The sequence below is a fragment of the Phascolarctos cinereus genome, unplaced genomic scaffold (assembly GCF_003287225.1).
Source record: "Phascolarctos cinereus isolate Bilbo 61053 unplaced genomic scaffold, phaCin_HiC Scaffold_726;HRSCAF=1367, whole genome shotgun sequence".
Lineage (NCBI taxonomy): Eukaryota > Metazoa > Chordata > Mammalia > Diprotodontia > Phascolarctidae > Phascolarctos > Phascolarctos cinereus.
Window position 1 is genome coordinate 341,984,612 of NW_027556098.1, and position 25,633 is coordinate 342,010,244.

Sequence of the window (25,633 nt, forward strand, 5' to 3'; positions counted from 1 at the left end):
TGCCTAAAGCACAGAAATGCCAGTGGCTTTGCCCCAGGTTGCATAGCCAGTATGTGTCAGAAGTGGGACTTGAATCTAGGTGCTCTGCTCTTAAAGCCTGGTCTCTATCGCATAATGCCAAGCAGAAATTGAGTTTATTAAAGACAAATAAAGAAGAAAAGTATAGAAAGCACTTGAGTAGGACAGCTTGTTGTAAGAACATCTACAAAACATTTTGCCAGGCCAGGAGGTGAAAACTTCATTGTCATAAAGAGATATAGCCCCGCTGTAGTGGCAAGAACAACAAATTTGATGTCAGAAGACCTGGATTGGACTAGATGTTCCCAGTTCTAAATGCTAAAATCCTCTGAACATTCCTTTGTACTGATATTCATCACTTTCTTCATACTGAACCAATCCTACATTCCTGGTATAAATCCAACCAGGTCATAATTTATCATTTTTTTTATATGTTGCTGTAGCCTCTTTGCCAAAATTTTATTTCCCACTTTTGCATCAGTGTTCATTAGGGACATTGGTCCATAGTCATTGTAAGAAGCCTAATTTATGTTTTGTTTCTTTTTTGGATTGAGGACTAGAGAGAGGCCATTTACCAAATAGTAAATAATAATTCACTTCTCACTTCACTCTCTGGCAATAGATGGGATTCAAAACTCAAGTCACCTGAGGACCTAGGGGCCCCAACATAATTAACTTGTGTCTGATGTCTTCCTTCAAGAAATTCAAAAGGTTTAACCAGACATTAGCTGATTTGCTAGGTCCCTCCAGTATAGACAGGAAGTCAAGATCAGTTCTGTTTTGTAAAGGGCAACTATAACAGGAGACTTACATGATTTGCCCAAGGTTGTTCTGGGGACCAATGTAAAGATAAAACAACAACTAGTCCCAATACTATGTAACCTCTCATGGTTGGAACATTTCTCTTCCAAGATAACAAAACACCCAGTGTCACCTTTTTTGGTATGGTGTTCAATATTACATTGTTATTGTTGTTATTTGTCCTTCACTCTCAAAGTGGACCATGACACCAGGAAGGTGATGCCACAACTTGCAAATGAACTGGATTAAGGTGAGGGAAGGCTGTGCAAGGTCACCAGCCTCATTTTCTCTTCTGGAGCCATCTGGATCTGGCAAGATATAGATCAGGATGACTGGAGATGGCTCCCCCCAATATTACATATAAGGAGAAAGAATAGACTACTCTTCTAGCTGAATTATTTAAATTGCTTTTTAAAAATAATTACCTTGAAATTAAAGTAATTTAAAGAAATTAATTTTATTTACTTTTTTCTTTTATATCAGTCATTCTCATCAACAACTTGTATCACACCTCAAATTACTTTCTTTAAAAATATCTTGGGGGGCAGCTAGGTGGCACAGTGGATAGAGCACCAGCCCTGGATTCAGGAGGACCCGACTTCAAATGTGACCTCAGACACATAACACTTACTAGCTGTGTGACCCTGGGCAAGTCACTTAACCCCAATTGCCTCGCACAGGAAAAAAAATTAAAATAAATAAATAAAAATATCTTAAATTCTTGAGAATGTCCTTGGGTGTGGCCTTTTGACTGAGTTCAAGTTCAGGTTTTACAGAACAAATCCTTTTATTAAGGGGATTTGTTCTGAAAAGTATGGACTCAGTCAAAGGACTCTGAGGACCTAGAGGGCCATGAGTGGTCTCAAGGCCGAAGGTTCCCCATCCCTGGTAAGCTTTTTTCTAGCATCAAGGCAGATTAAATGTCTTAAAGAGTACAGAAAATAAGGTTTCTACAAATCTTATTGACAGAAAGCTGCTGCTCTCTAAAAAAATCAATATATTTTAGAGTGGACAAATTAGGATAAAGTAGGCTTGTTTCTGTGTTCACTCTTTAATTTATATATTTGCAGCAATGTCCAGAGACTTTTGCCCCTCTTCCCACCAGAACACAGGGCATCCAACACACAAGACTGCCCACCCCACCCCAAAGTGACAAGGAAGTGCTGTGGATCCGCACTAATGGAACTTACTTCTGGCCTTCTGCTATCTTCCCTGATGTATGCATTTCATACATGGTCTGTAGTCGACACTTCACCAGCTCTGTGGGACACAGTACCAGGGCAGCAAAAGCAGAAGCAAAAGAGCCAGCAGCCGCGTTCTGCATATCGCTGAACAAGAACACAACAGAACGTCAATCAATGCGTCTGCCCACAAACATTTATTAAGCACCTACTATTTGCAGGTAGCAGTATACTTGTAGTCAAGAAGACCTGGGTTCAAATCCTCCTATGACACACCCACTATCTGTGTGATCCTAAGCAAGTCACAACCTCTGGGTTGCTCTAGGCAGCTTCCTAAGCTGTAAATTGCAAAGAAGGCACTCACTTACATGTTGAGGGAGTTTGCTCACCTGTGGGTTCCCCATATCAATGAAATCACTAGTCGGGTCCTTACACTATCCCTATTTGCAATATATTCTGCTGGGGCAGCTGGGGGTGCAGGGGATAGTGTACCGGGCCTGGAGTCAGGACTCAAGTAACGAATAAACATTTATTAAGCAGCAGGCACTGTGCTGAGCGCTGGAGATAGAAAAGGAGGCAAAAGGCAGTTCCTGCCCTCAAGAAGCTCACAAACTAATAGAGGAGGCAACATGCAAACAAATACATAAAAAGCAATTCTTACAGGTTAAATAGGAAATAATTAAAAGAGGGAAAAGCACTGGATTTAACAGGGGTTAAGGAATGCTTCTTGCAGAAGGTGGGATTTTAGCTGGGACTTAAAAGAAGCCAGGGAGATCAGTAGTTGAAGAATGGAGAGTATTCTAGGCATGAAGGAGACAAAGAAAAAATGCCCAGAGCCACGAGATAGTGTCTTGGTTGTGAAACTGGATTGAAGAGTACGTGCTGGGGAGTAAGGTGTCAGACTGGAAAGGTAGGAGGGGGCCAGGTTATGAAGGACTTCAAATGCCAATCATAGCATTTTGTATTTGCTCTTGGAGGCAAAAGGAAGCTACTGGAGTCTATTGCATATGGAGATGACATGATCAGACCAGCACGCTATTACAATAATCTAGGCATTGTTGTAACGGCTGGGCAGGATTATGGCACAGAAAGCCCTTTGGACCTGAGTCAACAGTGCAGGCTGGAGAGGAATGAAGATATCTTTGACTTGGGTTTCATTCTTAAATTAGAGGTTCTGGGAGGAACCAGCCAATCAGAACATGGGGCCTCCCAGGCAGAGGTTACTTCCAGTGTGAGAACTAGTCCAAGGGTTGAGCTTGAAACAGAAAAAAGGAACCATAGTCTCTGCCCTCTAGGAACTAAACTCCAGTGAAGGTGATAATAGCAATAGGTAATTATTGCTCTTAAGCAAATAAACAGTAATAAAGCAAAATGAGTAATAATAAATGTGTGTACTTCCACTCTAAGGCTTACTTCACATATGTTATCTCATCTAAGTCTTAGAACAACCCAGTAAGGTAGGTCCTACTGGTGGTTGTCACTTCAGGCATGTCTGACCCTTCCTAACCCCACTACTCCTACCGGTATTATTTTTTAAATAGGATTTTATTGGTGTCTTTTTTGTTTTACATCATCAGTTTTCCCCAATAGCCTTCTTACTTCCCCAGAGCCATCCCATAGAATAATTAGTATTTTTTAAAAAGAGGTAAAAAAATCTACACAACCAATCAATATATTTAAAAAGTCATAAAATATATGCAATGTGTACCACCTGTGGACCTCCTACTTCCATGAAGAGGAGAGTTGGAGGTGTCCTCTCCTATCTCTTCATTTGATCTTTATAATTTTGCTACATTCATTTTTGACTTTTTGCTGTGAGGTTGTTCTTTCCATTTGCATTTTTTTTAGTCATTTATACTGCCTCTTGGTTCTGCTTACTTCATTCTGTATCAGTTCATGTACATCATTCCATGCTTCTCTGTTCATCTCACACATAATTTCTTTTTTATTATTATTATTTTCAGTTCCAAATTCTCTCCCTTCCTCTACCCTCCACCCCTTGAGAAGGCAAAATATGATGCCCATTATACATATACAGGCAAAACATTTTTGCATTAACCACATTCCAGGGAGGTAAAAAGCACAAAAAATAAAGGGGAAAAAATATGGTAACCTGAATTCATTCATTATCTAACTGCAGGTGAATAGCATTTTTCATCATAAGTTCTTGTAGTAGATCACAGTATTGATCAGAATCACAAAGTCTTTCACAGTTGACCATCCTTATATTGCTGTTACTGTGTACACTGTTCTCCTAGTTCTGCTCACTGCACTTAGCATCAGTTCATATGTCTTCCCAGGTTTTTCTGAAATCATCCCTTTCATTATTTCTTACAGTATAATAGGTTACATCATATCATAAACCACAATTTGTCCAGCCATTCCCCAACTGATGAACATCCCCTCAATTCCCAATTCTTTGCCATCACAAAAAGAGCTGCTATAAATATTTGTGTAAATATGGGTCATTTCCTTTTTCTTTAATCTCCTTGGGCTATAAATCTAAAAGAGTATGCATAGTTTTATAAATCTTTGGCCATAATTCCAAATTGTTCTCAAGAATGGTTGGACTAGTTCACAGCTCCACCAAGAGTACACTACTGTAACTATTTCCCCACATCTCCTTAGCATGTCATTTTCCTTTTCTGCCACTTTAGCCAATTTGATATATGTGAGATGGTACCTCAGAATTGTTTTAACTTGCACTTCTATAACTGTTAGTAATTTAGAGCATGTTTTTATATGATTATTGATAGATTTGATTTCTTCCTCTCCTTGATCATATCCTTTTCCACTTATTAATTAGGGAATGGCTCTTATTTTGATGAATTTCACTCAGTTCTCTATATGTGAGAAACAAGAATTTTATCAGAGAAACCTGAAACAAAAAAAAAAATTTCCCCCAGTTTCCTGCTTGTCTCTAACCTTGCCTGCAATAAATTTGTGCAAAAACTTTTTTAATTTTATGTAATCAAAATTATCAATATTACTTACTGTGAACCTCTCTATCTCTTGTTGGTCATGAAGTCTTCCCATATCAATAGATCTGACAGGTAATTTTTTCCATCCTCCCCTAATTTGCTCAGATCACCCATTAAATGATAGACCCATTTTGAGCTTAGCTTGATATACAGTTTGAGACATTGGTCTGTAACTAGTTTCTGCCATACTGTTTTCCAGTTTTCCCAGCAGTTTTTGTCAAATAGTGAGTTCTTGCTCCAAAAGCTGGGATTTGGGGGTTTATCAAACATCAGGTTACAATGCTCACGTTCTGTATATTATGTATTTAATCTATTCCATTGATCAACCGCTCTATTTCTTATACAGTGCCAAATTATTTTGATGATTACCAATTTATAATGTAATTTGAAACCAGCTACTTTAAGCCCCCTTCGTGTGCATTTTTTTTTATTCCCTTGATATTCTTGACTTTCTGTTCCTCCAAAAGAATTGTTTTTTTTCCCTACCTCAATAAAATAATTCTTTTGTAACTTTATTGACATGGCACCAAATAAGTAAATTAATTTAGGTAGTATTGTTATTTTTATTACACTGACTTGGCCCACCCAGGAGCAATTAATATTTCTCCAGTTTTTTAGACTTGTCTTTCATGTGAAGATTTCGCAATTGTGTTCATAAAGTTCCTGTATGTGTCTTGGCTGGTAGAATCCCAAGTATTTTTAACTGCCTGCAGTTATTTTAAATGGAATTTCTCTTTCCATCTCTTCCTGCTAGAGTTAATACAGAGAAATACTTATGATTTGTGTGGGTTTATTTTATATCCTGCAACTTTGCTAAAGTTGTTAATTGCTTTGATTAGCTTTTTAGCTGACTCTCAAGAGTTCTACAAGTCAGCCATCATATCACCTGCAAAAAGTCATTGCCTATGCTTATTCCTTCAATTTCTTTTTCTTTTGAAATTGCTATCAGTAGCATATCTAGAACAATTATTGAATAATAATGGTGAAAATGAATATCCTTGCTTTACCTTTGACCTTACTGGAAAGGCTTCCAGTTTATCCCTAATATAGGCAATGCTTGCTCTTGCTGTTAGATAAATTCTACTTATTGTTTTAAGAAAAGCTCCATTTTTTCCTATACTTTCTGGTATTTTTCATATGAATGGGTGAGGTATTTGTTACATATCTATTGATATAATCATTTGATTTTTGTTGGTTTTGTTACTGATATCAGTAATGATTATAGTTTTCCTTATATTGAACCTACCCTGTATTGCTGGTATAAATTTAACCCAGTGAAAGTATATGATCCTTCTGATAAATTGCTGTAATCTCCTTGCTGATAGTTCATTTAATTTTTTTCAGTTTATATAATATTAGACTTAATTGTTCTTTAAATATTTGGTAGAAAGTTTTGGTAGAGTTTGCTAGCAAATCCATCTGGTCCTGGGTTGTTTTGGGAGAGTTATATTTTGAGAACTTAGCAAAATTGCTTTCACAATTCCACTCTGTCACCCATATTATTTCTTACAACACATTATCATCTGCCATTTTGTTCATGTTCCACAATTTCCCCAATCAATGGACATCTACTTTGTTTCCAATTCTTTTTTTTTTTGAGGGGGAAGCTAGGCAATGGGGTTAAGTGACTTGCCCAGGGTCACACAGCTAGTAAGTGTCAAGTGTCTGAGGCTGGATTTCAACTCAGCTCCTCCTGACTCCAAGGCCAGTGTTCTATCCACTGCACCACCTAGCTGCCCCTCCAATTCTTTATAATCACAAAAAGTGCTGCCATAAATATTTTTGTGTATGTGGGAATTTTCTTCTTATCATTGAGTTCCTTGGAGCTCCTACTGATGGGGTATGGGTCCAAGCCGGGACCTTTGCCCCTTATCCCAAAAAGAATTTGGGTCTCATTTGTCTAAGAGATTCTCCTTGAATTCTCCCACTTGATCAAGGAGGTCTAGGGCATTCCCCTGAGGGCCATAATTCCATCAATTAGCCTTTCATTGGGGCTAAACCCAATCTCCCAATTTAATTACTCTTTTTTTTTTAAGGCAACTGGGGTTAAGTGCCTTGCCCAGGGTCACATAGCTAGTAAGTATCAAGTGTTTGGTCTGAGGCTGGATTTCAACTCAGGTACTCTTGACTTCAGGGCCGGTGCTCTATCCACTGCACCACCTAGCTGCCCCCCAATTTGGTTACTCTTGACCTGGTCTAGTCCTCCATTGTCTTATCTCCCTAACGCCCCAGGCCACTTCCCACCCTTAATTCTATTTAGGCTCCATTCTCCCTTGGCCACGTGGGCCAGGTCCCTGGAGTTCTATTACCTCATGGAGTACTTGGCCACTCCTAGATCCCTCCCATATTCTTTCAGTATATAAGGTCCATCTTGTCTCCACTCCATTAAGGTGCTCAGATTCTTATAATCTAGCCAATAGCTTACTAATGTTCAGTCTTCTTAAGAGCCTGCCCAATATGAAGGATGTTCTAATAAACCTTGTCTTGGCTGAAAGAAGGCTTGGGTTGAATTCTTTCCGGCAGGATTATGTTGTGATTTTGGGATTCCAGCACCCTTAAACCAACACTACTGGTATTGTCACTACCATTTTACAGATGAGGAAAAGGAACTGAGATATTAAATCACTTGCCAAAGGTTACACAACTAGTAAATGTCACAGCCAGGATTAGAAGCTAAGTCTTCCTGATTCCAAGCCCTGTGTTCTTTCTCTTAGTCCAGACTCCTAAAGGCAGCTGGTTTGAATGACCACCGCATCTAATGATATATTTTAAATATATATTCAGAGTCCTTGAGCTGGGAGGAACCTTAGAGAACATATAGTTCAACTCCCAATTTTAGATGAAGAAGTTGAAACTCCAAAGAAATCAGTTGGCCCCTCCAAGGTCACATAGCTAGTTAAGGGCAAAGGTGGGACAAGCCAGGTCTTCTGAGCCCTACTCTAGTGATCCCTCCACAACACCAATGAGAATGCACTTGTGCATGTATACATACACACATTCACAAACACACACACACTAACATATGTACACAAATGCATATGCCACATAACTTGGACCAGTTAACCAGGGCTGGGAATTTTCTGGCAAGCCAAACCTAGTAAGTCATAGATTTCCTAAGTTACACTAATGTTCTACAACATCAGCAGGTCAACAGTCTTGCATAGGTAGCCCCAAGTTCTTAGCACTGGTAATGACACTCACTCACACCCAAGTGATCCAGTCTACTGGCTACAAAAGGAAATGAATTCAGAAAACACCGGCCCTACATGGTAGGTTAACCCTCACATTAACTGAGAGTGCAGCAGGCCTTGTATTTTGGCTTAAAGGTGGAGAGAGCAAGGAGACATTGCCAAGTGACTGTGTTCCTGACAATTGGTCCTTAGAGAGGTTTTCTTTCACAAGGAGAACACACTGCTTGAGGTACATTTCCTTTTGGAATTTACTTTTAAATTTTAAAAAAGATAAACATACAAATGTTTGCATGTATATCTGTGAACACACAAACATACACACATGCATTCTTTCAAATTATTCTTTCAAACTCTATTGCCAAGTGGTACCCAGTTCATAAACTTCCTCTCATTTCCCTGTAACTATCACAAAGCAAAAATCTTTGCTTTCCTAATTCTGCTAAAACCCAAACTTTAACCCAGGGGTGAAGAACCTGCAGCCTCAAGGCCACAAGTTGTCCTTGGGTGTGGCCTTTTGACTGAATCCAAGTTTTATAGAACAAATCCTTTTATTAAGGAGATTTGTTCAGTGAAGTTTGGATTCCGGTAAAAGGGCCTCATTTGAGGTCTCAAGGCTGCAAGTTCCCCACCCCTGCTTTAAACTTTTCCATTCTCTCAGGCTTTTTCAGTGCTACCCTGTCAGTCAGGTGACTGGGACCTATCAGTTAAAGTCCTTAAGAGCTTATTATCTAGCTTTCGGGACCAAAGGTTAACAGTCTATAAGCATAGATAGCTTTTGGACATTACTGTGCAGTACCCTCAGAGGCTGGTTTTAGAGGGAGGCCTGGGCTGGATTCTTAGAGCCAGTAGTATCATAAAAGGAATAAGCCCTTGGGGACAGCTGGAGAAGTAGAAAGAACCGGGGACTGATTTGATTTGTCAAAAGTTTGGTGAAGCCAGGCCAGGAGTAGGGACTGGTATTAAATGGGCTTCTCAGGAGCCCATTTCTCTCTCCTTCTCCCTCTGCCACACTCAGCTTTCGCTACGTATCCTAAAGGTAGCTGGTTCGAATGAAAGGAAATCTAGGCACCTAAGGATATATTGGCATATTGGCATAGGCATATGCATGCCTATCTGACACTCCTCACTCCACCCTGAATGAAGAAGGGTCTGATGAAAATCCTACTTGATCATTCCAGATTCAATGTGGACTTTAAGTCTCTAATAAATACTTTCAAGTCCCTGTTTAATCACCTAGGGTGCATAAGTCCCATTTTATAATTGTAATATAAGGGGTTAGGGATGGCATTAATCTCACAATGAATGTAAGGTTAGCTTGTTTAAAACATGCATACATGCACACACACATGCGAGCACACGGGCACGCACCAAATTGTGGTTTATAACAGCTACAAGTCAAACTCTGGATAATACTGTCTGCTAGAGAACATACTTCCAATATGGTCACTCCTTTTGCTTTTATTTATTCTCTCCCCATCCTTCTCTCCCTCTCCCTTCTTCTTTGAAACTTCTTCTAGGTCAGACCTACAAAAAACACCACCACTTTCCAGCAAAGAACTGGAGATTTAGTCTCTCTGCCTCACACTGGGTTCACCATGGAAGAGGAAAAGAGAAAGAGAAATGAGAAAGTTTGATTGTGACAGGTTTACTAGCTCTATCCCCTAGGCTCCTACTAACACCCACAGAGAGCTCTTTGCAAGCTGGAGATGGCCAAGAGATTAGGTGAGGTCAGTGTGAAGAGCTGGCTTTTTTTCTCTATCTTTGAAGACTGCAAGCTATCTGATAGAAGCTGCATTCCAAAGTAGGAGATAGGAGAAGAGGAATTCTCCTCATCTCTCCATGGCTGCCAGAGATCACCAATAATACTGGCAAGTAGAAGGTAAGGCTCTTTCACTATCTCCTCTTAATACCCAGCCCCCACCTGTTCCCTGACCCTAACATGGTCATGAACGCATGAGAGGAACAATTTTCCAAATATACTTAAGCAGAGGACATTCTCTGTCTTTTAAGAGGGAGAAGAGGCAGAAATTTGCAAACCCTTTCCTTACTACAGCATTACAAATATTTCCACTGTCCCTAAGATTAAATATTATCTAGGTACTCTTAATGCTATTAGGAAGTTAGTATCAAATCAGTCAACATACGTAAATGCATTGCAGACCTTTTAAAGCACTGTATAAATGATGGCTACTATTAACAGTCAAAATGATTATCAATCAAACATGTATTAGTATATAAGTGTGAACTACTTATGATTATGATATTTTTTATTGCTAATAAACTTGAGTGACTGGTGTTAACAGAAAGAAAGAAATACAGTTGACCAAAGGATCTGGGTAACATGATTCATTGGAGCTCATCCTGGATTTGTAGTCAGAGGATAAAGGTCTGATTCTTGACTTTGCTTCTTCCTAGCTATATGGACAAGTCTCTGTTAACCTCTCGGGACCTCAGTTTCTTCATCTACAAAATGAAGGGTTTTAAGATGCAATATGAAGTCCCTTTCAACTCTCCATCTACAATCCTACCATGTTACTAGTTGCAATTACATTTATGATGTTTTATAAGTTATGCAGATGTTACACAGGTAATTATAATAATTAATTAATAATAACAAATCTAGGTAGTGTTGCTTGGTGGATAGAGGGCTGGTCTTAAAATTAGGAATATCTGGATTCAAATCCTGTCTCTGATACAGACACACTATGTGATCCTGGCAAATCACTAGGTCTTTGACTCCTCACTCTCATTCACTCCACATGGCCAATCTGTTGTCAAATCTTGTCATTTCTACTTCGACAGCATCTCTCTTATACAGTCCTCTCCTCTTCACTCATATAGCCTCAATCTTAGTTCAAGTCCTAATTACCACTTCCCTGGACTACTGCAATAAACTCCTAATTAGTCTGCCTGCCTTGAGGTTCTGGCCACTCCAAATCTATCCTCCCTTCAGCAGCCATGGTGATTTTTCTGAAGTTTAGATACACAACTTCATCCCCCTATTGAAAGAGCTCCAGTGGCTCCCAATTAGCTCCAGAATCAAATATTAATCCCTTTGGCATTTAAAGCTCTTCACAATCTGGCCCTTCCAACTCTTTCAGTCTTTTTAAATTTCTCTCCCCTCCAAGTAATCTATGATCCAGCCATATTAGCCTCTTACAGTTCCTCAAACCCAACATTCCATCTCTCATCTCCGTACCTTCATATGAGCCAAGCATTCTCCCACATCTGGAATTTTCTGCTCCCTCATTCCCATGTCTTAGTTTCCCTGACTTTCTTCAGGACTAAGATAAACACCCTGTCTTCTGTAGGAGGCCTTCCCTAGTCCCCCCACAGCTGCTAATACCTTCCTCTTCCACAGCCCCATCCATCTACTCTGTATTCTTTGTATCTACCTAGTTGTCTCTATACAGTCTCCCGTTTTAGAATGGAAGTTTCTTAAGGATAGGGTCTATTTTATTTATTCATTATTCATTCATTCATTTATTCATTCATTCATTCATTCATTCATTCATTTTTGGCCTTTGAATCTCCAGCAGTAAACGTAGTGTCTGGCATACTGCAAGCACTTAATAAATGCTTGCTGACTGCCTAGACTTGTTGGTGCCCCAGGTAACTCTCTAAGACTGTGAATTACAGACAAATTGCTGAGTCTGCACAGGTGGTAGAAGTTTTCACATGAGTTCTCTGTGGAAAGGGAAGGGGCAGAGAAAGGGAAAAGAATGGAAAGAAAAAAAATACCACTCATTCACCATTACAAAACATTGTTTCACCCCACAGCATGGATTCCATAAGGACATTATAACAAGGTTCTCTAGGTATCAAGAATAAACCAAGAACTGGCTTTCTCCTCCTCATTCAATTACAGTGAAATTTCAGCAATCTAGACCACTCAGGATAACCAAATTTTCTGAAAAGCTGTGGGCACATGCCTTTAAACATAAAAACCATTTTTATTGGGAACATTTTAGATGGAAACCAGCCATTTCCCTCAAGCATCATTTACCAAGGTGTACACTGGGAATAATAAATGTTTGTTGAGAGGGAAGTTGAGAACCTTACCAACCATTTTTTGAAAAGCCGGTGGTAAAGGCTGAATTTAGACTCTGTATGCTCTAGGGCATGCTAAAGCCAAGGTGTTTCTAGGGTGGTTTAGATAAGACAACCACACACCCACAGCTGTACACCCACCTTTGTACCTCTGGAGTATTCTTCTCCCTTTGTTTGGCCTCAGGAAGCAGAAATTGCATAGAGGCAGTTTTCTTGACAACAGAAGAAAAGCCTTCCTAACACTTAGAATTTGCCCTACCTCAAAGGGACGGTGGGTTTCCAGTTACTGGTGGTCTTCAAGAGGAATACAGGTAATCCATTTGTCAGAGAGCTAGTAGAAGGGAGTTCCTACTCAGGAATGGGTTAGACTAGAATAATGTCTAGGTCTCTTCCCACTCCAAGATTCTGTGACTGCATTCTGTGGCATGGACAAATCAACATTGGTCCCTGAAATAGAGACCATAGTTCTGTTTTCCTAAGCATGTGACTTGCAGTTTGCTTTTCTATAATCAAAAACTCCTGAAGCAAGGGCCTATGCATGCCTGAGAGATACTTTGAACACCACTATGATCTCCTCATCCATTTATGAGGAGGACACATCAGGGGCTGATAAAAAAATTTTAAAAAAAGTAAATTATTAAGACAGCATTTACTGCCCATACCCTTTGAACCAGAAATTCGCATTGCTGGGTACATATTTCAAGAAGATCAAAGGCAGAAGAAAGGAACCATAAATGCTAAAATATTCATAACAGCACCTTTTGTGGTGGCAAAGAACTAGAAACAAAGCAGATACCCATAGATTGGGAAATAGTTATACGGTCCTGATGTAATGAAACATGATTGCTCTTTAAGAAATAGTTAATATAAAAAATTCAGAGAAGTATGAGAATATTTATTTTAACTGGTATAGACTGAAGTAAGCAGAACCAGGAGAACAATACACGATAATAATAATGTAAACTGAAGTAAGCAGAATCAGGAAAACAACACATGACAATAATAATGTAAACAGGAAAAAAATAACAAAACAAAACTGAATATTGTGGAATAATAGCAAAGCTTGATCCTAGGAAAGAGTTAAGAAAATGTATCTTCTGCCCTCCAATTGTGGTAGTAGGGCAAATAGAGGGACTACAGGTATCAATAATAATGCACACACTATCAGATGTATTCAGTGTGTCAGTTGGTTTGGTTGAACGATGGTTTTCTCATTCTTTTAACATATTTGTTACAAGGGAAGTCTCCCTCGATGGGGAGAGGGAGGGAAGGTGATTATTTGGAAATGAACATGATGTAAAAACAAAAGTCATCAATAAAAGAAAAAGACTATTGACAAACCTCAACTTTGAAGTCTTCTCCAGTCCAACTACCTTCCTCACGATTTGTTGGCAGAAACCATAGCACATGAAGAGGACAGAGTTCTCTGCAATGTTGGCAATTAGTGCTGGGGTGGTCCCCTTGTAGAAGCCTCGAAAGCCCACTTGGGTGTATGTCTTTATGCAGCAGTTTACTAGGCCCCTGTACAAATTGGGAAATGTCTGCATCTTCACTTTCATCGTGTCAAAAGGCTGCCCAGTCATCACACATGCAGTCCCTCCTAGAATATGGAGCAGAAAGTCAGAACTCTTCTGCCTACCCAATATGTTCAGCCAAAGAATGCTTTTCTCATTTAAAAAAAAAAAGGATGAAAGCTTTGTTTTAGAGCCAGCTCTCAATTATCCATAAAGAGAAGCATAAGGAAACAAGCATTTATTAAGCACCTACTATGTGCCAGGAACTATGCTAATCACATCGCTAATATTATCTTATTCTATACCCACAAAAACCCCAGGAGGCATGTACTATTATGATTCCCATTTTACAGATGAGGAAATTGAGACAGACAAAGATTAAGCAACTTGCCCACAGACCCATAGGTATTAAGTGCCTGAGGCTTGATTTTAATTCAAGTCTCCCTGACTCTATGCTCTACCCACAATATAATAATGGGGAACAAGTTGAATGTGCCTTTTTTGCTTGGTACCAACCCTATTTTGACAGTAGTACAAAATCATAAGAGTACAGTTGTAGGAGAAAAAGTTAAAATTAATTAATATCCAATATTTATGGACTACTTTAACAGAAACATTGAGTTATGGAAAAAAAGAGAATGTAACAACCCAGGTCCCCCCAACACCCATATGCTGGGAGTAACTTTCAAGCTTTGGTAACTTTTGTCAATGAACACAGAAGTTGCCTTTTTATATGAATAAAATGTGCTGTCTAGCAAACTTAAGAATTTGAACAGAGGTTGCCTCTGTTTTATCATTTAATAATAACTAACACCACCTAACACTTATGTAGTGCTTACTATGGGCCAAGCACTGTGCTAAGTACTTTACAAATACTATATCATCTGACCTTCACAACAACCCTGGGAGGTATTTTACAGTCAAGGAAACAGAGGCAGACAGAGATTAAGTGACTTGTCCATTTAAATAATGAAAGGGGAAAAGGGAAGGGAATATGGCATGATGGAAAGAGTGCTGGATTTAGAGTCAAATTTCAGCTCTGCCATTTATTAGCCATGTGACTATGATAGGACTAATAATGATGATGGTGATAATAAAAGCTAGCATTTACATGGTGTCTACTATATGCCAGGTACTATACTAACTAAACACTTTACAAATATTATCTCATTTAATTCTTACAACAACCTTGGGAGATAAGTGCTATTATCATCCTCATTTTACAACTGAAGAAACTGAGGCAGACAGAGGTTAAGTGATATGCCCAGAATCACATAGCTAGTAAGTGCCTGAGAACAAATTTGAACTCAGGTTTTCCTGACTCTAGGCCCAGGCTCTATCCACTGTGCTACCAAGTTGCCTGAAACTAATCTAAGCACTGGCAAATCACTTAACCCTTTTGGGCCTGTTTTCTCATTTGTAAAATAAGGTTGGAGTAGATGACCTCTAAGATCCAAATCTAGGATAGCATGAAACGGAGGTGTGGCAAACAATACATCCAGTAAGAAGCCCCCTGGCAGAGGTGCCAGGCCCCTGGGACCAGCATCCCTACGAACAATCTCCATTGTGTCAAGGGCTCTTGATCCTGCCAGTGACATCTTCCCTCCAACCCCCAATACCAGACTTGGCTTCTCTACCACCACTGATCTCAACTTGTAAACTGCAACTTCAAGGTTATTACTGGATTTCTCTATCACTAATATACAGATTTGGCAGGAATGATGAAGCCAACAGCTGCCCATGCCCACAGACTCAGCACCCATCGCTGGTGCCCTTCTCGTTATGCCACTAATTCCCAGAACCTCTCACGAGAAAGGAAGCTTTGCATCTGTTTTTTTGGTTCTGTATGTGTGTGTGTATATCTTTGGAATAGAGAGGAAGAGTATAATTAAAAAAAAACAACAACAATCAATCCTAACTAAATGGAAAGAACAACAGCTCAAAATTGAATGCTGCAAAATTATTACGACCAAGCTTTGACCAAAAGAAGGCTTATAAAAAGGCAGGTTTGGGGTAGCTAGGTGGTGCAGTGGACAGAGCACCAGCTCTGAAGTCAGGAGGACCTGAGTTCAAATCTGACCTCAGACCAAACACTTGACATTTACTAGCTCTGTGACTGTGGGCAAGTCACTTAACCTCAATTGCCTAAAAATTAAAAAAATTTAAAAATTTTTTTAAAAAGGCAGGCTCCCCCCTCCCTAATATCTTCTTAGAGGTAGAATACTATGGAATAGGTGGAACATTAACTATAACGTCCAACTTTTCTGACATGTTGGTTAGTTTTTCCAAATGGGTTTTTACCTTCTCTTTAATTTTGTTCTAAGGGATAGCTCTCTGGAGGAGAGGGAAGGACTATACTGGGAAATGTAGGTGATATAAAAACAAAAGATATTAATAAAAATTATTTTTAGAAAAAAACTGGCACCTTCTGCTTTAAGTAATGGTGAGTGTGGATTTATGTACCACCTGCTCAAGCCTTAAGCCAAGGCTGAGAGCCACACCATGACATCTTGATTCCTGAAGACTGTTAGATGCTTTGAGAGGAAGAGTCTGCATTTTCTGGAGGTCTGCTGACCTCAGCCTCCTATTTTCTGCCTCTATTAAACAAGCATGTCCTTTCACAGAACTCAAATTTGCAGCAAAGGGTTAAAGTTACTGGGACAAGTCCTTGGAAGAAATGCTAGGTTGGTAAGAGTTCCAGCACCTGGGCAAAACTCAACATCCCGTCATGGTCAGCAAAGAATTTCAGAAGTGTGGAGGTAAGCATTTGGAGACTTGGAGGACAAAATAAGACTTACATTTGTGTGAGAAACAAATGCAAAATTAAAATCTCAGTCCATTTATGCTTTTCATATACTCTTTAGAACTAAAAGAGACCTCTGAGGCCATCTAACAAAGCCCCTTAACTTTACAGGGGGGAAGGCTTAGAAAAAATGATTTTGTCCAAATTCCCACAACCAGTTCATGGCAAAATCCAAGCTAGAATCCAGGTCTCCTGAATGCCAGAGTTCAGCGCTCTTTCCACCATTCCACACACTACTTTATTTCCCTCTGGGCTTACTAAAAGCAAACGTGAAGAATTAGGAAGGTTTTCTCTCCCTGTTTATGGGAAAAGGGGGGTGAGTATAAGAGAAGAAAATGGGGGGGATATAAATGATTGTAATTTTCTTCTTTTTAAGAGTTAACAGTATCTAATGATGCTTCTCAAAGCCTTTCAAAATCATGCAGCCATGGCTTTTTTTTTTTAGAGCTGAAAGACACTTAAGAAGTCATTTAATACAATCTCTTAATCTTTATCAATGCAGAGGATGACTAACTTGACCTAGATCACATGGATGGCAAATATCAGACAAAATCAAAACTCAGGTCTCCTGATCACCAATACTGGTTATCTTGCCCACAAAATTAGAATTAGGCTTTATTTTTTTGTTGTTGTTGTTGTGAACAAGTCCTGTGATCTTATTAGTATGGGGAATTCCTGAAGAGGAAAACCTCTACCAATGAAAATTAGCATCTGCTCTTCATCTCACAGCCTTAGAGGCCTGGGGCATTATAAGGATAAATGAGTTGACCAAGGTTGATGTGTCAGTAAGTACAGTAATTCAAATTCAGGTCTTTCTTATTCTGAGGCCTTTTCTCTAGCCACACAGTTTCTTATGGTTTAATGGAAGCAGAATATACTTACTCTTACCCAAAATGCTCCCAATTCATTTGGTTTACATCCTTGGAATTAAAGAGATTCAATAAAAAAGAGATTAAATTGAAAAGTTGTCTAAACAAACAACCAAGGAAACCCTACATTAAAACCAAAATGCCTCCAGAGGATGGGCCCCCCTTTGGAGAGATCTTTAAATAAATTGATATTGAGACATAAGCTTAATTAAATGACAGGATTTATGTTGGTCCTGAAGCCAATCAAATTATTCTTGTGTTTTTGTGCTATGGGGATTAGAAATGCCTTTTTTCTTTATATTATCAATCAACTCCCTTACCTTCCAAGCTGACCCTCCCCCCCTGTGATATGATTCTGTTTTTTAAGACCCACAGAATACCAACTTAAGTTCCAATATCTCACTTTAGGAAACAATGATCCACCCCTACACCACCACTAGATACTCACAATGTGTACTTAAACTTCCAGGAGCAGGGAAGGACAAAATGGTGAGGTTGCCTAATACTTTAACTTACCCAGACTTTCCAGGGTCAACAAACCAAAACCTGTTAGAAGCCTTTTCAGCATTCACTTCAAAAGACATAAATTGATCCCTCTTCAGAGAGGAACAAACTATTTTTCCACAAGACTAAAAGGTTACCTAATGTGCAGTGCTGAGAAAAGCTTGTGATAGGGGACTGCGCCCTGATAAACAGCATGGAGCAATAGAGGCCTTTAGGTTGACGACTACAGGACACATTGTGGCAACAGGGTTTAAGGAGCAAAGATGACTGCACTCCATGACCCAAGTACAAGGCCAGGTTGGCTCTGAGGGCTACTACATTTGGGCCAATCACTTTGAAACAATCTGCCGTGCCATACCTTTTCCTTCTTGTATGCCCATGAGCTTCCCCCTTTTCTATTTAGGGTACACTATTAGTAAAAATGGAGTTAGCCTTTTCTATTTGCCTATGTATGGTTAATATTGAAAAATAGTGAATTACTATTTATTCAGCACTTTAAAATTGCAAAGAATTTCCCCATATACTTCCCCATGGATCCTCAACACCCCATGGGATAGGCAGGGCAGCACCACTATCTCCATTTTACACAGCAATGTTGTGATTTACCAAAAGTTAGTGAATTCATAAAATAGCCAGAGTTAAAACTCAGTTCTCCTGGTTTCCAGCACTCTATCTACTAAACCAATTATTTCCAATATTAGTGATCATTTTGCTATTGATATAGTAAAAACAATTATAAATGACCCATCTCATTCCTAGGAGTGGAGGAGGGGGAGTGAAAGAGGAAGAGGAGAGCTAGTATTTATATAGGTCTTTAAGATTTGCAAAGTGATCTGCATAACAACCTCGGGAGGTGGATGCTATCATTTTCCTCAATTTACAAATGAAGAAACTAAGGCAAACAGAGGTTAAGTGACTTGCCCAGGATCACAAGTATTTGAGGCAGGATTTGAACTCAGGCCTTCCTGAGTTTAGTACTCTGTCATTCAATGAAATAAAGAATTCATCTCCATTTCAAATTTCTTTCCTCAGGGTGGAAGCATATTAAAGACAAGTGATATCCAAAAATGAGTATCAGGGATCAGAGTGGTATAGCAGAAAGAGCACTGGCTCACTAGAGTTAAAAGACCTGGGTTCAAATCCCATCTCTGACCTTGACTACCAAGTGTGACCTTGGACAAGTCACTTATTTCAGCTTCTTCATCTTAGCTGTACCTTCAGACTCCAAATGACACTTGGGGCTTAAGGAGATGCTAAGCTTATTTCTATATAATTCCAAATAAACCACTCAAAAGTTTCTAATACCTAACTCTGGGTCCCCTATTTCCAACTACCTCCAAGATATGTTTATTTCAATGTCATCCCCTCAAACAGGGTCCACACTGAAAGTAATTCTTTTCTCCCCCCCCCCCCGAAAAGAACAGGTCCGTTTCCTAATTACCCTATGTCTGCCAAGGGCATCAACATTCTTCTACTCTCTCAGCCCAGAAAACTTGGGAGATTTCTTTAATCATTTCTGCCCCTTCATCCCCTAGCCAATCTCCTACCAAATCCCGTGGTTTCTTCTTTTGAATTTTCTCTCCATCCCCTCAGCACAAAGTCTCAATCCCTACAAAGGCCTTCTAACTGTTCTCCTTGCCTCGATGACTCTGGCCTCTAATACCCTGTCCAAGACTGCCAGATTGACCTTCCTAACACACCATTCTCTTCCTTACTCAGACCCTTCACATGGCTTCTCCTTGATACCTCTATTCAAGGTCCTGCATTATCTGACTCTGAATCTATACAGGTTCATTTCACCCTGTTCCCTGGGAAGCATCTTCTCTTATAGCCTTTACCCTGCAGCTGACAGGGAATAGCATGAGTATTCTAAGGGCCAAGATCCTCCAGGAATCTTTCAGGCCAGGGATAGTGGGGGTTACAGGTTCTCTTAAATAGCTTATAAGCTCTTTGGATGTCTAAACAAACCAAAAACAAACAAATAAAAAAAATATTTACTGAGTGCTGACAATATGCAAAACATTGTGCTTTTTTAAAAATTATTTTTAGTTCCAAAGTTTCTCCCTCCCCCACCCAATGAGAAGGCAAGAACTATAACACCTATTATACATATGAAGTCATGCAAAGCCTATTTCTACATTAGCCACGTTGTAAAAAAGGGGGAGGGGGGGAGAAGGCAAGAAAAATTAAGGAAAAAAATATGTAAAGCATTGTGCTAAGTGCTGAGGATCCCAACAGAAAAATAACAAGACAGTCCTTGCTCACAAGCAGATTACATTCCAGTAGTGGAGACAGCACAGAGAGATTTCATGAGTAAGTCAGCTGGAAAGGCTCCATTTTTCTTAGAGTTCAGGGACAAAATGGAGGACAATATATTTTCTTTAATGTCATTTCCATTCATAAAAACCATTATCCATTGCTGATGCTAACCCATTTGATAACTCCGAGACCTCTGGCAGTGAGAAATTTCTTTTCTAGGGTATTAGTAGCTCAGGCTGCTGAGAGGACAGGGATTCCTTGCATGCAAAGACAAGTCACCAAGCCCTACCTCCGAAAAAGTTGTCTCCTGGCTGAATTGGGAGTGGGGGAGGGTGCTATTTCCAGGCCTCTTGGGCTTACTTGCCCATTGGCAGAATTTAACTGTGGGGAGTAGTAGTGTGAGGGCAGCTAGGAAGGGAGCACAATGGATAGAGGCCTGAAGTCAGAAAGACTTGAGTTCAAAGCCAGCTTCAGTCACCTACTAGCTATGTGATCCTCGGCAAGTCACTTAATCCTCTTTGCCTCAGTTTTCTCATCTGTAAAATGACTTGGAGTAGGTAATGGCAAACCACTAGTATCTTTGCCAAGAAAACCCCAAATGGGGTCATAAAGAGTCAGAAACAACTGAAATAATTGAACAACAACAACAAAATAGTAGTGGGGATGATGGGTCCTTTCTCCACAAAAGTTGCTCCTTTCAATAATGGCTGCAAAGTCAATCTGGAAGCAGGGCTGATGGTCTGGGTGGCATTGATATTCCCAAGGCTCTGAGAAGAGGTGGTCCAGGGGATTTAACCTGCTCAACACTTCTTATTTCTCCCTCAGGGTCAGTTGCTCTTTTAACAAGGCTTGCTGGTCTGCCCATTGGTGTAAAGTCATATCTTATACATTTGTGTGTCTTCCACAGTACTCAGCAAAGTGCCATACAACAGGCACTCAGTATATGTTTGGCTGATGATGGCATTATGGTGAAAGAGGCTGATAGGAAACAATTGGTGTACCTTGTGACTCCATATTTTTGCTCTCAAATACTACATATTGGCCAAAACAAAAAGTTTATGATCTGTGATAAGAAGCATCCCAGTAACTAAATACAGAATGAAATATTGCCCTCTAAATACATATAATGCTGTATATAAAGGGAACATCTATTCATTCACCTGGTCTCACATGGAACCTTATCACTGGAACGAACCTTAAAGTTACAATAGTATAAACCCTTCATTTAACAGATGAAGAAACTAAATTCAGATATGCCTGTGGTCATAGAAAGAAATGACAATTACAGTAACTTTAAAAGAGATTCTTTGTCAAAACAAATACACTCATGGGATAAAACCTGAATGAGAATCTTGAAGCTTCCTGACATGAATAAATAAAAAAGCATTCCCAAAATGACTGAAGAATGAAAAACATATATTCACACCCAGAACCACTAGACTTCATTAATTTTTGTTTAAGAGACATAAGTACAGCAGCAACAATATCTGAATGAAGGACATTAGCCTCCCTTCTCAGCTTTCATTAGGAGAGATCTAAGAAAAAAAGACTTCAAAATTTGTAAAGAGATTTATACAGCCTACATTTTATGGGACTAAGACAAATCTATAGAATTAGGAAACCAATAAGGCTGAATTCAGGTAAAATTCAACTGTTTGCCATTTACTTAGAACAAGTATTCCCAACTTGAGGCATGAATCTCTACAAGGTAGTAGAGAAGCTTGTCAAGGAAGTATGGGGAATATTTAGTACATAACTATTATTTTGTTGAAATTAATCTCTTTTTTATTTCTCATATGGATATATATGATAAACTCTAGACAGAAATTCTTAGGCTGGGGTCAAACTTGTCTTTTAAATATTTTGATAATTATATTTCAACATAATTAGTTTTCTTTACAATTCCATGCATTTTATTTTATGCACTTAAAAACATTATTCAGGAGCCTACAGACTTCATTAGAATGTCAAAGAAGGCTCTATCACAAGTCAACAAGCATTTATTAAGCACCCACTAGGCTCTAAGCACTGTGCTTTAGTTAGACAGAAAAGGGCTGGGGGGGGGGGGAACAGAATAGTCCCTCATCTTAAGGTAAGAGCAACCTAATATTTGCTTTTCCTGCTTCTCTGAATAGTCCAGTAGATCTCAAAAGGAATCTTATTATAAAACAGTAGTGAGAAAGTGATGGAAAGGATATGTTCCTTCTGTAATTTTCTAAGAACATATGTCAAATTCTCTATAATGGATCTGTTACATAGGAAAAGGGAGGCTTCTCCATGGAGGCTGGAAGTATTTAACTTTTTTTTAATGAGGCAATGGGGTTAAGTGACTTGCCTGAGGTCACACAGCTAGTACATGTCAAGTGTTTGGTCTAAGGCAGATTTGAACTCAGGTACTCCTGACTTCAGAGCCAGTGCTCTATCCACTGTGCCACCTAGCTGACCCAAAGCTAAATGTATTGTAGGCTTTCACCAATCTCATTCTGAGAAGGCATAGAGAGAACTAGAAGAATTGAACGTTCTCTGGGATTACCTGCAGCCCCTGCAGTGAGGTCAATGGCAGCTTGGATGGCAGGATTGGACTTCATATTGTCCCACCTGTTTGTCTCCCTCTTGGAACAGAAACATCCAGAGCTTACGGTTGATAATGCATCCCCCTGGGAAGAAAGAAAATTCAATGTTAACCAAGCCTTTGACAGTACTCAGTTTATTATAGACTTGACAACTAGTTACTGTCTCTCAAATAATGAGGACTTACTATGTATCCCTGGAAATCTAGGATACTTTAAAAAAGGATTGGTGTGGTATCATTAAACCTCTTAAAACACACACACACACACACACACACACACACACATTTTTTTTAATTGCAAAGTTACAACATTACAGCTTTAAGTCAACGAAGAACTGAGAGTCCTTGTAAACAATATACAACCTACACAAAATCTAATGGTGTTGCTTGACAAGAAGTCTGATGACTTACTAGAAATTAGGAGGGAAGAGTTAACTAAGGGAAAAATTATCGACTATAAATGTGGCAGATCAGTTGTCCCATGGCTTAAGCTAAAGTTCTAAAACCACATAACTGATCAGTTCCAAACCTCATACAATGGCCAGGGCTCCTAAGAAGCAGTAACAAAATTAAGAGATCTGAAAAAAAAAAAAACCAAACTGCTCTACCCCTTTGCTTCTAATAAATCTAGTTTTGCTCTTGGGGAGGACAGGAGGAGGAGGAAGAAAGGAGGGGACCAAAGGAGGATTAAGAATCCAAAAATGTCAATGAGAACTGACCTCAACAGTCATCTAATCCAAGGCACACAAGAATCCACCTACATCTCTGAGGAGTGACGGTAATGCAGGTTTTCCACTTAAGACCTCCAGTCTAGGTAATGGGGTTTAATGAAACCCATATTCATTAATATAGAAAATTATCACTACACTGATAGCACACTGTCTTGGGAAAATTAATTAATAGTAGATAATAACAATAACCTTGTGACACCTTTACAAAGTAGCTTAAATGGGGGAGGAGGGCAGAGAAAGAGTGATGGTAGAGAAATGTGAAACTGGTTTAGAGCAGAACTGTCTGTTAAATGCACCTTTTGCGTATGACTAGATCCCAAGAACGAGTACTACTTCAAAATGAATACAGTAGAGCATAACTCTGCTGAAGCAAATGAGTCAACGATTTTGTTAGACTAAAGAACTTGGTAAAAATGTCTACCAGCACCTAATGGTAATAATTTTCAGGTCCAAAGCAAGGAGAAATGGTGGTAATTGCCCACAATTCTGACTTGGTGAAGGCTGCAAAGGGAAAGGCCCCGCTCGGACATAGGAAAGCTGATCTTTGAACTTTCAGCTAGTAACACAAAAGCCAAGGTTTGAAGTTAACTACTCTCACCACCCCACTTTATTTTTAATCAATTTCTACTATGGAGGAGGTGATCTCAGAAAAGAAGAAACAAAGAAGCTACTTTTCAGGTGGCAAGTTTCAAAAAGCACCTTTCTCTGTCCTGAGGGAAATAGGTATCTTAGACTAGAGCTTTGGGTGGGGGTGGATTCATTTTCCTCCTGAGCACTGAACTAGTTAAAAAATTAAAAAAGAGTTACAAATGCCGAAGCTGCTTCCCACCCACGTTACAACGACCCAGCTTGGAAGGGCATCATCCCATTCATAAAATCTCCCGGCTTCTCGGCACAGAGGCAGCAGGACAACTAAGGTCGACAATCAAATGACACCACTCAGGACCAAAGGATATCGCCACTGACAGTTGCAGGAACTAGGTGAAGGGGCCCGGGGAGGGGTAACTGGCTTCCAGCTGTTATGGGCATATTACTCTCAAATCTCTGAGGCACAAAACCGTCCAACGAAGTTCGTGCAGCCCCCCCCCCTTCCTTGCCCAGAGTTGGGGTGAGGGGACAAAGCATGGAGAGGGGTTCCTCTCACCCTCTAGTCCCTGGGAGCGCTGCAGATACCTGTTGCACAGAGCCAGTTCCCGGAAAAGCGCAGGAAACCGAGCGAGAGGAAGAAACTGGAAGATTCACCTTCCCTACTCTCCCCAGAGTTCGGCTTTCCCTTCCTTTCGCCGAGGCGCCCCGCGCACATTGCAAAGAACCGGGCCTGCGCCGCGCACTGCTCACCAATGCGCCTGGCGCCGAGGGACGGCCGCCTCTTGTCTCCTCCTCCTCAGCCGCCTCTACGCGGTGTGAGAGTGCTAGAGGTGGCAGCTGCATTCACTCCAAGGCCCTGACCTGGGGTACGTGTTACACCCTCGTCGCCCCGCCCCCGCAGATTTATATAGTCGCACGACTGTGGCGCGCCAGCACCGTGCAGCCGTGCTCGCCTGCCCTTTCGTCCCGGCCATCCTGCCCCTTCTAAGCCTCCTTCCCCAGGTCAGCCAGCCAGCCAGCCAGCCAGGAAAGCGGAAGTCAGCGAAGCTACGGCTGGGCTGCACTGCACTCCTCCCCAGAGCCTACAGCCTCTAGAGCTCCTACCACGCAACTTGTATCTCCAAGGAGCGTTGCGCGTCCCCTTCGTGGGGATCCCACAGCATTCGTGGCTTTCTGCGCCGTCTCCGCCGTTGCTACTGTCCCGGGCGTGCAAGCGGGAAGCCGTGGAATGGACCTTCTCTAATTGGTTTTCAGTGGAAACACTCGTTATCCTTATTCTAATCCGGTTCTCCTGCCCACCCCTCACCCCACGCCCACCCCGGGGCTTCTGGGCTTGGGTTTGGGAATATAATGAAAGCAAGAAGGGGATCAAGGACCATCTAATCTGGTGGACTGGGTTTGCGTTTGACCTTAGAAGACTTTGGAATAATCAAGTGACTTTCAGTTCCCGGGCCTAGGTTTTAATGGGATCATATTTAGAAATTAGTCACTTCCTCACTTCACGTGGATAATAGGTATCCTATTTGCCTTCTCAATGCAGGGACAAGGGCTGGAGGGAGGGAGAGAATTTG

At 40.3% G+C, this 25,633-nt stretch overlaps 1 protein-coding gene across 2 annotated transcripts in view; it reads right to left on the reverse strand.

The window, feature by feature from the left end:
* SLC25A15 (solute carrier family 25 member 15) overlaps nt 1-25,078 on the reverse strand; it is a 34,855-nt gene extending 9,777 nt beyond the window's left edge. Inside the window, exons 1-4 of one of the 2 annotated variants that reach the window (XM_020969988.2) lie at nt 24,648-25,078; nt 22,705-22,828; nt 13,564-13,822; nt 2,010-2,147 (exon numbers count right to left, since the gene is read on the reverse strand). In XM_020969988.2, the coding sequence (XP_020825647.1) occupies nt 2,010-2,147; nt 13,564-13,822; nt 22,705-22,828; nt 24,648-24,905 (779 nt within the window). In that variant the 5' untranslated portion in view covers nt 24,906-25,078. Of the gene's footprint in view, nt 1-2,009; nt 2,148-13,563; nt 13,823-22,704; nt 22,829-24,618 lie in introns of both variants that reach the window. The other variant, XM_020969990.2, reaches the window with a different exon arrangement.
* Nucleotides 25,079-25,633: the final 555 nt, after the last annotated feature.